The sequence below is a fragment of the Quercus lobata genome, chromosome 11 (assembly GCF_001633185.2).
Source record: "Quercus lobata isolate SW786 chromosome 11, ValleyOak3.0 Primary Assembly, whole genome shotgun sequence".
Lineage (NCBI taxonomy): Eukaryota > Viridiplantae > Streptophyta > Magnoliopsida > Fagales > Fagaceae > Quercus > Quercus lobata.
Genome location: NC_044914.1, coordinates 1,992,880 through 2,009,680, shown reverse-complemented (window position 1 = coordinate 2,009,680; position 16,801 = coordinate 1,992,880). Strand labels below are relative to the sequence as shown.

At 36.7% G+C, this 16,801-nt stretch overlaps 1 protein-coding gene across 1 annotated transcript; it reads right to left on the bottom strand.

Annotated features, from left to right (window-relative positions):
- Positions 1–6,256: 6,256 nt before the first annotated feature.
- LOC115968466 (20 kDa chaperonin, chloroplastic-like) lies at positions 6,257–14,747 on the bottom strand (the record flags this gene model as incomplete). Its single annotated transcript, XM_031087870.1, has 5 exons — positions 6,257–6,548; positions 10,276–10,353; positions 10,643–10,798; positions 10,878–11,057; positions 14,529–14,747. Coding segments are annotated over 5 exons (807 nt in total), but the record flags the coding sequence as incomplete, so codon positions are not given.
- Between the last annotated feature and the right edge of the window lie 2,054 nt (positions 14,748–16,801).

Sequence of the window (16,801 nt, the reverse complement as noted above, 5' to 3'; positions counted from 1 at the left end):
TGCACCAGTCCACTACAATAATATTGACTATCTACAAAAAAATTTTACCAAACTAAAAATAAATAAAACTGGTTATGAGTTATGAACATGCCAAAGGCAAGCACCCACTTATAGTTTTTAATTTTATTATAAGAAAAATTATTGTTGCAATTGGGCTGAAAGCCTTTAACTCTCTAAACAGAAGTTACTCTGAAAACTTTTTTTTTGGGGGAAGAAATATGGATATGCATAGAAACTATAAATAGTTAAAAGTCTATTACAAGATTTGTAGTCTTAATCGATGGCTATAAAATCCTCCACCACAAGCTGTGGGTTATGAAAAAAAAAAAAAACATAGTTACTGTAAGGACACGATTCCTCTGCGGCCCAATGCTGTTGTTGGGCTCGCACACGAAAGATCCCTCACAATATGATTTGTAGAGAATGGATTTGAAAAGCTTGGGTTTGGTCACGGGGCGATGTTCCGGTCCTGATTTTAGAGGAATTCCTGCGGAAGAAAGAGTTGGGTTTGAATATTTGAACCCTATGGCGTCGCATCCTATGGGATTGGGCTCCTCGGAATTGATCCGAGGACCATTGAGGTCTTCCCTGGTTTCCCGACGGCGGGTCTTTTTTAGAATCTGAATGTGTTATTAGGGTGTTTCCACCCATGGAGTCCTCTCTCTCCAGATCCAGTTACTTCTTCTTTTATACTAGCTTGCGTTCGCTGTCCTTCGTCCACGTGTAGGGTCAATCTTTACAAAACTGACATTTGTCCCATCAGTCCAATCTCGAAATTGTTGGGGATGGTTGATAAAGCTGAAGAGTACGGCTCTGTCAGGGGCAGAGCATTGAATGGCAATGAGAGCAGCTTTCCCGGATATTCTTAGATTCTCTTTTAAGTTTGGCCCTATACCAGTTTTACCCTTCTTCTTCTGGTGGGATTTTGGATCTGCCGAGGACTGAGTTATCCTCGGCTGCATCACAAAACTGTTTTGTGCTCTGTATTGTAGAGCTTGGGCTATAGTTCTCCTCGGCTCGGGCCTTCGGACTCTCTACGGGCAAATGGGCCTGGCCCATAAATTATTGGGCCCTACAATAGCCCCTCAAAACCCTGCTATCCGACTTCTGGGTTGGAAAGGAGGGTTTTGGTAAACCCGGGCCTTTAGTATGGCTTATTTAATTCAGCCCTGCATTAATGTGGGCGGTTTTCCGCCTGTCCAGGAAGCTCGTCGGTTTACAAGGAATTCCCTTTAATCTGCTTGTGATCTACTCCTGCCGCTTGGCTGTCCAAGACGAGCCCTTAATGACTTCCCTTTACGAGGCTCATTTATGTCCGGCGGCTCATCTGATAAGGTGGGGAAGTGGAACGGACACATCTTTTTTCTTCAGATTCTTTTGGAAACCTGAGTGCATTTAATACCCCCCGTTTTGCCCTTCCTATAAGAAGGCGAGCAGGAGGCCATCACTTTCGTGCAGACTCCTTTCCATCCTTCTGAGATCTGAAAACCATAGTCCCCCTTAGCGTTTGCTTAACCCGATCGTTATACACCATATCAGTATACGTCTACCATAACAAGTGATGAGGGAACCATGCCTCTCCTCAAAACACCATTCTCCAATAAAGCTCGAAATGGCTCGGTCAGGGCAAGGATGGCGCAGACTTAAGATTTGTCCCGCCTCCCTTCCAGCCAAAATTCGAAGCAGGGGCTCGTCACGTCAAACTTTCGGCGTGACTGAGTCGAGAACACCCACTATCAGCACCACCCGGCTCCTCACGAGCATACCTAACATGGCACCAGTGTGTTAGGAGTCAGGGCTGAGGCAGGGGCCAAGTGCTTCTGCTTCTTCCTCTCTTTGTTCACTGGTGCCCTCCTCCGCCTTCCTCTCCTAGTCTTCCCAGCACCAGCTCCGTCCTGGTGCTGTCCTTTTTCCTCTTTTGCTCATCTCTTTCTCTTTTCATCTCTTCCCCTTTTCTTCTCCTCCTTCTCTTACTCATGTCTTCCATTTTCTTCATTCATCTCCTCCATCTTCTTCATTGATTTCTTCCTTACTATTTCCTTCTCCTTCATTTTTTTTTTGAAGAGGATTCTTCTCTTAATATGAGCAACAATGAGGCAGAGATTGGAGAGACTTTGAAGACGAGTTTAAAAGGCGCCTGACCGTTTACTTATCTGTACTGCGGATGTTAGTGCTGCTTCGGCAGCCCCTCTTTTGTATAGGCTTGTTGAAGCCCCTTTTTGTACATTGTAATAATTTCTCATATTAATAAAAATTGTTATTATTTCATTTTACATGTTCTGTCTCCCTGTTTTTATAAATTTGCAAGCGCTGCTCGGCTCAATAATATAGCATCTAAATCAATGACGACTAAGACCAAAATACTTGATAATAAAAAGATGTCGCCATAACTTTAGAAGAAGTGCTTGGCACAATAAGGCCGACCAGTGAAAAGTAATACTTACCCCATGCTAGCCGAGGAGAGAACCGAAGGCTTGATGCCGTGTGAGAAATAATCATTTGAAGACGTATCACCCACCAAATGAACAGCCCTCTTAGGCTACTGAATACTGGGGCGTTCCACCATCTTCCTTACACCTTTGTTGGCCTTAATCTTTTATGGCGTTTAAGCCGTGGATGAAGTGAACTGACATTTTTATCAAGTAGCCCATCTTACGAAATTCAAACCTTTTCTCATCCAAGTAGTTGGTTTCCCCATTGGCTTGGGTCCGAGGACCATGCGAGGCCTTGGTTCTGTCCAGAACTTGTAATAAATAAAAAAAATTTTGTACTTGGTTTCCCCACAGGCTTGAGTCCGAGGACCATACAAGGCCTTGGTTCTGTCTAGAACTCGTAATAATAAATATTTTTTTGTACTTGGTTTCCCCACAGGCTTGAGTCCGAGGACCATACAAGGCCTTGGTTCTGTCCAAAACTTGTAATAATAAATATTTTTTTTTGTACTTGGTTTCCCCACAGGCTTGAGTCCGAGGACCATACAAGGCCTTGGTTCTGTCCAAAACTTGTAATGATAAATATTTTTTTTGTACTTAGTTTCCCCACAAGCTTGAGTCCGAGGACCATACAAGGCCTTGGTTCTGTCCAGAACTTGTAATAATAAATATTTTTTTTGTACTTGGTTTCCCCACAGGCTTGAGTCCGAGGACCATACAAGGCCTTGGTTCTGTCCAGAACTTTATGCTTTTTTTTTTTTATGCACTTGGTCTTCCTCAGGTATCTCACAAGCTGCCGAGCAGGAGGATGTCCTCGGCAACGGTTACTCCTTGGTGTGGGCCGTAGTCCATGGGCCTCCATGCAGAACGGGCCTGGGCCGCGCATTTACCAGGCCCACAAATTAAGAGGCATTTTCGTAGTCTTTGGTCACGCGGTACTTTTTGGCGTCCCCGTGTTCGAGGTGCGCCTTCACGAGGCTCCTTTAATATCGTGGTTGCAGATGGCGTGGGAAATCGAGCCGGAGACATTTTGTCCTAGCATTCCTTGGGACGCTGCGTGCATTAAATGCCACCACCTCAACTTTTTAAATAAATAGGAGAGAAAGCTGCCTTACCTGTGCGCAGGTCCTTCAGTTTCCTCCCTTAGTATATCATGTTTGAGGCGAGGGTTGGGGAAAAGGAGCTCTCTCCACCACAGAGGCGCCGTGTCCTCCTGAGACTCAGAGTAGTGAGTTACGAGCAAAGGAGGCGTAAATTCATGGGAGCACTCCGCCTCGTCAGAGGGGAAAGGGTGTTTCTCCCTCTTTTAGTCAAAATCCGAAGCAGGTTCTGTTCACGCCAGAATTTTGGTGTGTCAGAAGAAAGGTTCTCCGCCGTCAGCGCCTCTGCCTCTTTGCAGGCAAATTTTTGGTGAAGGCTCCTCAACTTCCGGCTCCCTGCACCTTTCCTTCAGCGGTGTGAGGCTCGAGTTGGGTTCTTTTGCTGCCTGAGTCATGGGCGTGCAAAAGCATTGAGGGGGAATAAGGTCTCGAAGCAGTAGCCAACCTCTCGTCTGAGCTACCTCCTCGACTTTATCTTCACTCTCTTGTATTTTTCTTTTACTTACGTAGTTGAATCTAATGTAAGCTTGTTTCAGCTTTTCATTGTACATTGTACTGTTCCTTTGTCTTAATAAAAGATATGTTTATTTCTTTATGCATACTTTTCTTTTCTGCAACAACTACTTTGTGTATGAACATTAAATCTAAGCCTGCCTTTAATGATATTCCGGGCAGGAAAATGCCTTAACATAGATTCCTATCGGTTTAAACTCACAAATATTATCAAGTATAACAATGGTAATCCTCAATAGATTAAACCCTTGGAACTAACCGGGATAACTGCTGAGTGCTGCGCGATGCACGCTGGACCAATGTCCGAGAGCGATAAACTCTAAATAACTCGTCCGAGATGGTAGCCGAGTAGCGAGGGAATTTGACTGTGCTTTTGGATAATATATTGTGCCGTATCGCATCAACCCTTTTGGCACTGGGGATCCGAGAGCAGACCGGGGAACCCGCGCAATCAAGGGATTGACCCAACTGTTAACGAGGAGTTCTCTTCGGACGGATTTTGAGGTTTTATTTATTATTTTTTTTTTTTAGATAGTTGGTTTCCCCATAAGCTTGAGTCCGAGGACCATGCAAGGCTTTGGTTCTGTCCGAAACTTACGATCTTTTTATGTACTTGGTTTCCCCATAGGCTTGAGTCCGAGGACCATGCAAGGCCTTGGTTCTGTCCAAAACTTATGATCTTTTTATGTACTTGGTTTCCCCATAGGCTTGAGTCCGAGGACCATGCAAGGCCTTGGTTCTGTACAAAACTTATGATCTTTTTATGTACTTGGTTTCCCCATAGGCTTGAGTCCGAGGACCATGCAAGGCCTTGGTTCTGTCCAAAACTTATGATCTTTTTATGTACTTGGTTTCCCCATAGGCTTGAGTCCGAGGACCATGCAAGGCCTTGGTTCTGTCCAAAACTTATGCGTCTGCCCCTTTTTTTTTTATTAATTTTTTTTTATTTTTTTATTTTTTTTTTTGTTTACTTTTCGACCATAAGCCCCTACACCGGGCCGGGGAAAGTTGGCTTGAGGCTGGAAGCCCCTAGAGATGCCCGTGCCCTTAGCGCTGCGAGGCGTAGCCCCTAGCAGAAGTTTACGTCGGAGCAACAACTATACGTCGCCGGAGACGGAGGAGACCACAGAAATTTCTGTTTGCCAAAGAGCTGATTCCACCGCCATCTGCACCAACGCGCAAGCTTTCCCACAGACGGCGCCAATTGTAAGGACACGATTCCTCTGCGGCCCAATGCTGTTGTTGGGCTCGCACACGAAAGATCCCTCACAATATGATTTGTAGAGAATGGATTTGAAAAGCTTGGGTTTGGTCACGGGGCGATGTTCCGGTCCTGATTTTAGAGGAATTCCTGCGAAAGAAAGAGTTGGGTTTGAATGTTTGAACCCTATGGCGTCGCATCCGATGGGATTGGGCTCCTCGGAATTGATCCGAGGACCATTGAGGTCTTCCCTGGTTTCCCGACGGTGGGTCTTTTTTAGAATCTGAATGTGTTATTAGGGTGTTTCCACCCATGGAGTCCTCTCTCTCCAGATCCACTTACTTCTTCTTTTATACTAGCCTGCGTTCGCTGTCCTTCGTCCACGTGTAGGGTCAATCTTTACAAAACTGACATTTTTCCCATCAGTCCAATCCCGGAATTGTTGGGGATGGTTGATAAAGCTGAAGAGTACGGCTCTGTCAGGGGCAGAGTATTGAATGGCAATGAGAGCAGCTTTCCCGGATATTCTTAGATTCTCTTTTAAGTTTGGCCTTATACCAGTTTTACCCTTCTTCTTTTGGTGGGATTTTGGATCTGCCGAGGACTGAGTTGTCCTCGGCTGCATCACAAAACTGTTTTGTGCTCTGTATTGTAGAGCTTGGGCTATAGTTCTCCTCGGCTCGGGCCTTCGGACTCTCTACGGGCAAATGGGCCTGGCCCATAAATTATTGGGCCCCACAGTTACTAATACTAAAAGAACTAAGCCTTGCAAAGGCATTTGCAGTGATTGGCTTCACCAAATCTGACAACGTTAGAAGAAATTTTTTTCTCTAAATCTCCATTTAGTTGGATTGGTAAAATTTAATCTAAATAACGAAATGGATCCATTTAAAATGAAGATTTTAATACAATACAGAATACACCCATTCATTATCAAATGAACTTGGGATGTTTCAATGAACTAGTATTAATTGTTAACTATGCAAAGAACTGAAAATACTAGAATCTGAAACAAAGTTGCAATCAGCATACTCTAAAGACTAAAGTGCAACTATATTCAAAATCCATGTCTTGAGGCACTTCTGCATAAAATTTTGGAGGTACATACTAAGAGCATTTAATTGACAACTAAGAAAGAACAGCCATAACATCTAAAACCCTTAAAGCAATGTAATCGTAACCGTCTTTGCCCTTAAAGTCAATCCTAGCATAATCGGAATACATGACTATGCTCCCTGGGGCGAGGGATAATGGTTTCCTATTGCCTTCTTCATCTAGAGGACCAGGCCCAACCGCAATCACCTGTCACATCCAATCTATATCTATATATATATATAAAAGTTGAAGCATAACATTTATTATTGCTATGCTTCAGTTGAGCCACATCATTGTCCACCTCATTATCATTTTCTTTCTAATTTTCCTATAATTGTTTTTAACATTTACTTTTTATTTTATTTTAATATTTACATTTTTTCCACACTTTCTCCATCCTTACCTTTTCATCTCCCCACTACCTTCTATATAAATATCATTCTTTTTCTTTTCATCTCCTCACTACCTTCTACATAAATATTATTCTCCTTCTTTTCATCTCCCCACTACCCTCTACATAAATATTTTCTTCTTCCTTCTCTTCATCTTCCTTTATTTTGTCTCTTCTTATTCATATTCTCTTACTATAAATTTGTAACTATCTATTCCATTCTATGCATGGTTTTCTCTCACAAAAAAGAAGTTCTCTCTCTCTCTCTCACAATTTTTCGATGAATTTTTTTATACATTCTTCCATTTATGCCAAATTACTAATCTTTGGGAATCCTTTCTTTTTTTCTTTTTTTTCTTTTTTTTTCCTATACTAGAATCATTATGCTCATTTTCTCACTTAATTTAATAGGGTCATTTGCTAGAATTCAAAAAAAGGTTCTCTCTCTTTTTCTCTCAATTTTTCGATGAATTTTTTATACATTCTTCTATTTATGCCAAATTACTAATCTTTGGGATTTTGTTTTCCTATACTAGAATCATTATCCTCATTTTCTCCTTAATTTGATTGGGTAGTTTACCAGAATTCAAGTAAAACCAGACAATAAGGATTTTTATGGCATTGGAGAACGCTTGGATATATACTAGCCAAAAGTCGAAAGTCAGCAAATTAGTGGAGCTATGATTAAGCTTTAAACGAGATTGATAGTATTGCTAATGTTCTTTAATTAGCATCCTTATTTCTATTTCTCTATATATGTTTCCTAGAATTAGTATTAGTCTCATTTTTATTTTCTCTATTATATTCTAGGTAGACCAAGAGTTCATTAAAACTCCAAATTGGTTAATGCCATTTAGATTTGTTTTTTAAATTTTTTTTCTCTTTAATTGTTAAATGTTATCCTATTTTTGTTCTTTCTTATAACTCTAATTAATGTTGATGGTTTTTTTTTTTGGTTAGTTAAGGTTGATGGTTCTTTCTTACAGAGAAAAGAAGAAATTGAAAACAATTGAATTCCATATAAACCTGTACCTAAAGGGACAAGAGCCTTCGTTTATTTGATCAGAGACAATATATTAAAGGGGCATATCCTTTGGTCATTGCATTGCATTTCTTAGAGGTTAAAAGATAAAGCTTGTCATTATAGGAAAACATTTGGGGTGGATATCATTTTAATATTTTTTTTTTGTGTATTTCATTAATATTTTTTAAGGTGAACCATATTCTTCTAACTTTGTTTTAGTGTGTTACATTTGCTTAATATACAACTCATCTCTTATGGAATAAGGAAATTACCATAATAATAAAAAATCATCACAAAATTACAAGGTTAACTTAACCAAAATTAAAATAAAACTAAAGAAATAAAAAATAGATTTTATAATAATTTATTAGTAAAAAAATTGGTAGGCATATTCAAATTCCTATTTCCAAAAACAACTAAGTATCAATCCAAACCAAAACTCAATGAAAATTATAAAAGGGAAAGAAAACTTTCTAATGGGAAATTAAAAAAACACAATACTAAAACACATATTAAAAAAAAAAACTATCAATCTTAATTAGAGTTATAAGAAAGAATAAAAATCTTTTATGTGCAATTGTTCTCTTTATTGGTATTTATTGTTGTATATTTTATTTTTACTTTTTTTTCTTCTCGTCTTATGTTATTCAACAATTAAATTCAGTCACATCTATATATATATATATATATATATATATATATATAATAATTAAACATGAAATATTTTATTTAAATTTAAATCAATAAAATTATCCTTAAAAAATTGTACTTTTTTTTTTTTTCATCTACACTTTGTCCAAGCTTTTTCCTTACCTTTATCTTTTTATCTCCCCACTACCTTCTACCTTAATATCACTATTCGTCTCCCCACATTTTCCATATCATTAAATTATTTATATTTTAATTTCTCTCATTTTTTTTATTTAAAAAAATTAAAATTTTAAAATTTTACTTAAATTCAGTAAATAAAAGTGTCCTCATAAAGTGGAGTAATACTAGGGACACACTCATTCTCAAACCCAATACATCAAAGAAAAAAAATAATACAAAACAAATGCCAATTGGGAAACACTAAATTAAAAATAATAATAATAATAATAATAATGAGGATATCAAACCAAATATAATATAAAGAAACTAATAGTTATGGATATACTAACTTAAGGGTAGCAAAATTAAATGAAAAAAAAAAAAAAAAACTACAATGCATATTTAATGCAATAAAATAATCATCAAGTTTTGGAAAACAATAGGTTGCCTATGGAGAGAGAGAGCGAGAGATGGTAAAGGAAAAAAAATCAAATGTCAATTAGTAACTATTAATTGGAAAACAAAGAGGTTGTAAGGAGAAGAAAAAATACAAAATAAATATGACCAATATGAAGAACATTAAAAACATTACAGTGCAATAAAATCAACTGTTACATTCATTTAAAAAATTGAATCAATAATCAATAATTAAACACAATCATAGCAATATATTTAAACTTAGAACTAATCAAACTCTAATTCATAACTAAAAGGAGATGTTATCATGTAATAATAGAAATTACATAAGAAATGAAATTATGATAATAGTAAAAAAATGTTATAAATGAAATTATGATAAAAAGTGATAAAACTAATTTGCTACTATCATTATGAAGTAGTAGTCTATGATTTTGCACATCTAAAGAAGTGGAATATATAGAGTTTACTTAAGGTATATGTAAAGATTGACATTAAAAAAAAGATATGTAAAAGTTAAAAAAATGTATATTCTATAAATAAATAAAAAGTTATATGTAAGGTTTTTATTAACTTAGAAGAAAATAAAAAATCAATTATTAATAACAACAACAACAACAACAACAATAATAATAATAATAATATAGAGGTAATTACATTCCCCTTTATTGAGATTTGAAGAAATGACACTCTGCCTCAAACTTGAAAGGAAAAAATATTTTCACCTTTTACATTTGTTTGACCAAACTTTGTTAAATTAATACTAAAATATTGTGTACTAACTTGCATGTGCTTAAGGTAGGTTCCAAAGTTAACCTTAATTTTAAAATTAAATTCTCTTATTTTAAAATTTTAAATTAAAGTGTATTTCAAAATATTAAGTAATGTCTTTTCCTTTTTTTTTTCCTTTTCTTTTCCCAATGAGTTATGGAGAGATTTGTCATTTCAAATGTTTTGGTATTTTATAAATTAGTATTTTAATTCTAAAATTATGAGTAATGTCTTTACTAACCATGGTTAAACATTTATAAACAGATTCTTAAATAAAGTTAAAATATTTTGTTATTAATATAAACAGAATGGGAGAGTGTTATTACTTATTACACCAAATATATTTAATAAGATCACCCTAAAAAAAAATTTATCTCACGTAATGCGTGGGTCTACGACTAGTGTAGAATAAACATCAAACATTAATCTTCCCAAACACCGAAATCCCATCTTACAATCCTAAAACAAGCAGTCAGCTAATGCTTGGGAGAGCATAAAGTTGAGGATGCTCTAGTCCTCACCGTCCCAATGGAAGGTTTCTTCTTGGTCAGCTTTGTCAGCAACAAAGCCCCAGCAGTCTTTTCCTCAATCTCAGTAACCTGCACTTGAGTTCAAACGTACAAGGTATAATACCAAATATTACTTCAGATTCTCAGTGGCTCACATGATAAACCAAGAAAAGACATAAATAAAGCATAATGCAAGATCAGACATGATATATCATGCACAGCTACATAATTATTTTGCAGTAAACCAAAAACAGTTCACTGACTACAACCCCAGGATGAGACCTTACATTGACATTATTATTTATCTTTGGCTATACTCCACTATACACATTTCATGAAAATACATGCAAGGGTAATGAACTTTAAAAATATAACAAACCTTGATTAAAACTCTATCATTCAGGGGCTTAAGTTCCTTGGCATCATCTGTTTCAAGAATACCAACTATATCATCATCCTTCAAAATAAGATGCTTTGAACCACTGAACTCCAACTTAGTCCCTGCATACTTGGAATACACAATTTGGGTGCCAATCTGTTCAAAGAAAAGCAATTATTGAAAGGAACAAACAATGGAGAATTAGAAGCTAGAAAGATGAGTAAGCAAAAGTTACCTTCACATTGATGTCTACTTTGTTCTTCCTAACTGTCTTACCCTCTCCAGTTGCAACCACCTCACCTCCTTGAGGCTTAGTTTGAGCAATTGTTGGGACCAAAATTCCACCATCTGTCTTTTCCTCAGCTGTTTTGATCTTGACCAACACTCTATCACCCAAAGGCTTAATGTTGGTGTACTATAGAAATGGGAACAAAATGCTACCTTGTCAGAAAAGACACGCATAACATGAACTGTATCAGAATTTCAGTAAATGTAAATCCACAGCTATGGTGTATATATTGTCGTTTGACCATAAACAACTGTCTTCTAATTTTAAATCAGAACCAAGCCTAGGAAATAAACAGCAAAATTGCTACATAGAAACAGAGAAGTATTGAACACATAAGTTCCCATATATGACATGTATAATAGAGCATACTTAAAAACCATAAAGTGAACTGGTTCTGAACTTTCTAACAAAAAAATGACCCACAAAGCAGTTTTCTTTTTCTCTTGTGGGCCCCAAAATACATTTTCATTGTTTCATTGGCAAACAACCTTACAATAAAAAAGTTTTATCCTTCTAAAATTAGGAGGTATATAGTCAAGGTCCTCAAGGATAGATTCTCTATTTGAAACTAAACTGAATTACAACAAATAACAATAACAGTAGTCAATCATGTTTTCCAAACTAAAATTCAACAAATCAATTGGTATTTCTGCTTATTTGGTATTTCTTGGGTGATGCCATATTCTCTTGAGCTAGTTGAGATGATTTGGGAGAAGAGATAATAGGGGGCAGTTGGTTAGTAGTCCTGCTCTGTCTTATGTAGTGTATATGGTGGGAACTAAGTGCAAGGTGTTTTGAAGGTACATAAACTAGCATGATGAAATTGAAGTTTCAGTTTTTGAAAACCTTATATGAGTGAATGACATCCCTCATGATGTTCTCGATTGAGGAGTTCTTAGAGTTTGTGGACCCCCTAGGAGCTACATAATCACTCTGTTTGTTTCCTATTTTATTTTTTCTTTCTTTTTTTGCTCTTTCATTGTGTACTTGATTTGAGTTTTTAATAATGTTTATTTACTTAATAAAAAAAAAAAAAAAATCACAATGCATCAAGTTATGACAAATGTGTGCTTGAAAAATTTTTAAATGCTACCTTTGGGGTTTTAATTCCTATAAAAGCAAATAGATTGAAAGGGGGTATTAGGGGAGATTGTGTCTAATATGCCTAATGCATTAATTAAAGGTCGACAAATACTTGATTCTATCCTCATAGCTAATGAATGTTCGGATACAACAACCAATCCTTAGTCCCAAAATTTTGAGATCAACTATAGATTCTCAATAGACTAGTTAGACTCAATCACATGTTTGGATAGTTGTCTAAAATTTGGAAGCCTAAATATGGCAAAGGCTAATGACCACCTCAACTGGGACTTCTTGATTTATTTATTTCAAAAGTGTGGCTTTGGGGCAAATGAAGGTTTGTATTTCTAGTCTGATTTCTGGTTTTGGTGAATGGCATTCCAACTAGGTTTTTTCCTAGTATGAGATTGGTTATGTTACGGGGATATGGTTTCCCCTTTATTGTCTGTGGTTGTTAGGAAGCATTAAGAAGGATTATAATGAAAGTAGTGTCAGGGGGTTATTTGAATGGTTTCCTCTTTGATAATTCGAGGGGTTATTTGAATGGTTATTTGAATGGTTATTTGGTAATATCCCATCTACTTTTTGTTGATGACACACCCATCATTTGTGATGCATACTCTACACATCTTCATTATTTAAGATGTTTCCTTATTTGTTTTGAGCCAATTTTAGGTTTGAGAATTATTCTATGTAATTCTAAATCGGGGCCAGAAGGCAAGATAGTGAATATTGAAAAACTAGTAGGTAATCTTGGATGTCATGTTTTGAAGTCCTTGGGTTTACTGTTGGGAGCTCATTTCAAGGCAATGCATATATGGGATTCCATTCAAGAGAGAATGCATAAGAAATTGGTTGGTTGGAAGAATGTAATTCTAAATCGGGGCCAGAAGGCAAGATAGTGAATATTGAAAAACTAGTAGGTAATCTTGGATGTCATGTTTTGAAGTCCTTGGGTTTACTGTTGGGAGCTCATTTCAAGGCAATGCATATATGGGATTCCATTCAAGAGAGAATGCATAAGAAATTGGTTGGTTGGAAGAAATTGTACCTATCAAAGGGTGGCATACTGACTATAATCAAAAGTATGCTATCTAGCCTTCCAAAATATTTCCTATATTTTTTCCATAGCCTATAGGGTGGCAAATAGGTTGGAAAAACTTCAAAAGGATTTCCTTTGAGGTGGCAAGGGTGACGAATTTAATTTCCATTTAGTTAATTGGAGTATTTGTTGCAATCCTCTACTCTATAGCGTGGAGAATTGGGGATTAAGAAGATATTGTTGTGTAATCAAGCTTTGTTGCGAAAGTGGTTTTGGGGATATGCAAAGAAAATGCATTCTGGAAGAGAGTAATAGAAGAATGGCACTATTTGTGCAAATTGGTGTTCGGGCAAGGTCAACAGATTGTATGCATTGGGTTTGTGGAATCATATTAGAAGAAGGGATGCCTTGCATATTATCATATATGACAGTGATGGCTCTAAATTTTGTGGAATGGTAAGTCTGCTATAAAGGAGAGACAACCTAATTTTTTCTAATCGCAACAAATAGAGAATATAAAGCGGAAAACTATATAGAGTTTGGAATTGGTCGTTTTAAATGGAATCCTATACTCATTTGAACAGTGCATGATTAGGAAATATAATCTATGGCACAATTATTAGAAGATATTTATTATGATTTCTGTACTGAAAAAAAAAAAGACTTCCAATTGAAGAGCTACTATAAAATATTGAGAGAAGGAGGAACAAATTTTCCTTGCAAAGCACTGACAAATTTGTGTACCGCAAACTCAAGGGTAGCTTTCTTCTCGTGTTGTATGGTAGTAGGGAAGATTTTGATAACAAATAATTTAAGCAAGGTTAATTATTATGGATTGGTAATTCAATGTGTAAAAACCATGAAGATAATGTGAATCATTTCCTCTTACAATGTGTGATGGCTTAGGGTGGAATGAGAATTGTGATCTATGATCTTTTGCTTGTTTGGTGTCTCCTAGGTAACACCTTATCCTACGATGTAGTAAATCCTTAACTTGTGGTGAAGGTTTTATCATGTTGGAAGAGATGTTTTGTCTAAAGCTGTAATTGGGGGATTTGAAAAGTTGTTCCTTTGTGGTCAATGTGTAATTTTGAAGAGAAAAGAATGCACTTTCATTGAGGAGTAATAGTTATGCGTAATAAAGCTGAAACAGTTATTTTTTAAGACCTTCTATGAATGAACTTTCGACTTCTCATGTCTTCTGTCCCAGAGCTTTCACTAAATTATTTGCTGTAATTTTTTTTTTTTTTTTTTAACTTTTTGTTCTAGCTTTCCCTTAAACCCTTTGATCACACATTTCAAACTAATACCATCATACAAACTATAGAGAAACCCATCCCAAAGTACCCAAACCAGCCACATACCAACACATAATTCACAACAATCAAAATCCCCACATACTACAATACAACAAACTTCAATAGCAAACACTGATAAATTGGAGAAACAAAAATGGGTGATGAAAATACTACCTTGGAAGCAACCAGACCCGTAAGTGCCCTCTGAAAGAGACCGCTCCCCACTCCCAAATGCTCCACTGAAGGACTAACTTTCACTGTTGATAGTTGAAGCCCTTGAAACGAAGACAAGTTCCTCGTTGAAATTGAGGATGATGTAAACTGAGCTGTAGCTATTTCTGGGTCTACTCTCAAATCCCACAAAAACAGAAAACCAGAATTCAAATTAATAAGTCAAGTCTAGAAACCTTTATTGGAAAAGAAGAAGAAGAAGAGCTTTACTTGACCAACCATATCCAAACACGGCTCAGTCAGAATGCTTTATTAAATTTACCTAAAGAAATATGATTAAAAAGGAGAGAATTGAAGAGTATATTCAGGTTCTACTTTCAAACCCCACGAAAAATAAAAACCCAGAAAGCAAATAGCAAAAAGATTTGCTTTCATTGTCCTAACTCCTGAGACGGTAAATAAAAGTCAGTTTCAGTGTGTTTGGTACAGTAGAAATGGGAGGAAAGATTTTTTTTTTTTTTTTACAAAATGGGAGGAAAGATTTTAAACACTAGAGAGGGAAAGGAAATGATGTGGGTAACAATTTTTACTGTGTGTGGTGTTAAATTATCTGTTTGGTGTGACATTTAGATTGTGTCAATTTGGTTAATAATGTTTCAAATTTTTCGGTTTAGTCCCTAATCATTTTGTAGTGTGTCAAAATAGTCCATGTCATTAAGTAAAGTAAGGAAAATATTGATCTAGCTGACGATTAAAATAAAAATTATTTTTATGCCGCGTCAGTATTGTGATGTGGAATAAAAAATTAAAAAAGAAAACCAATTTACATCAATTCAATCATAGAAAATGGGGGGAGATTTTAGTGAGGCCTATGTGTCCTCACCGGGACCACCAAAAACTAATCCCCCTAATTTAGGGAGAAAATAGGAGTAGATGGAAATTAACTCATTACCACCTTTCATACATAGGTCTAGTTCGATTTTTGCAATTTTTGGGACTAGACAGGTTTGTCAATCCCATAAAAGCTTGGATCTAATGAATTTCAATCCTTGGCATGCACTGTTGGGCTCTAATATTTTGAATTTTCGCAAATAATTTTGGATTAATTGATTCAAAACACCCAAAAATATGTTCAATTGTATTAGAATAGAGGGATAATTACAGTAAACCCACCTGAGGTTAGGCCCGATAACACTATGCCTATCTGTGGTTCAAAACTTATCACTTTGCCCACCTGAGGTGCCTTCCGTTAGGGCTCTGTTACCCACCTCTCCGTTTGCCGTTAGAAAAACACATTTTTAAAGAAAAACAAACATAACAAAGATCAAAAAATTAGGACTTTTTATTCCTTAAGAACTTCTTTGAGAACAAAACACAGGAATAGCACAGATCAAATGCTATTCCTGATTAAAAGTGATATCATTGAGCATTTGTTTTTTTATTTTTGTTTTTTTTTATAGATCTCTCCAACTTTTATTCAAACCAAACCAAACCCAAAAAAAAAAAAAAAATTCCAAATCCCAGAAAATTCAAACCAAACCAAACCCAGAAAATTCAAACCAAACCAAACCCAGAAAATTCCAAATCCCAGAAAATTCCAAACAGAGCGATCTCGCCGGCGCGATCTCGCGAAGGCGAGATCGCGATCGACGTCGCGATCTTCGCGAGATCGCGACGTCGATCGCGATCGCGCCATCACAAGATCGCGACGTTGATCGCGATCTCGCGAATGCGAGATCGCGATCGACGCTTCGCGAGATCGCGCCGTCGATCGCGATCGCGATCCGGCGCGATCTCGCCTTTGATCGCGCCGTTGATCGCGATCTCGATCCAGCGCGATCTCGCCTTCGATCGCGATCTCGATCCGGCGCGATGTCGCGAAGGCGAGATCGCGCCGTCGATCGCGATCTCACGAAGGCGAGATCGCGCCGGCGAGATCGCTCTGTTTGGAATTTTCTGGGATTTGGAATTTTCTGGGTTTGGTTTGGTTTGAATTTTCTGGGTTTGGTTTGGTTTGAATTTTCTGGGATTTGGAATTTTTTTTTTTTTTTGGGTTTGGTTTGGTTTGAATAAAAGTTTGAGAGATCTATAAAAAAAACAAAAATAAAAAAACAAATGCTCAATGATATCACTTTTAATCAGGAATAGCATTTGATCTGTGTTATTCCTGTGTTTTGTTCTCAAAGAAGTTCTTAAGGAATAAAAAGTCCTAATGTTTTGATCTTTGTTATGTTTGTTTTTCTTTAAAAATGTGTTTTTCTAACGGCAAACGGAGA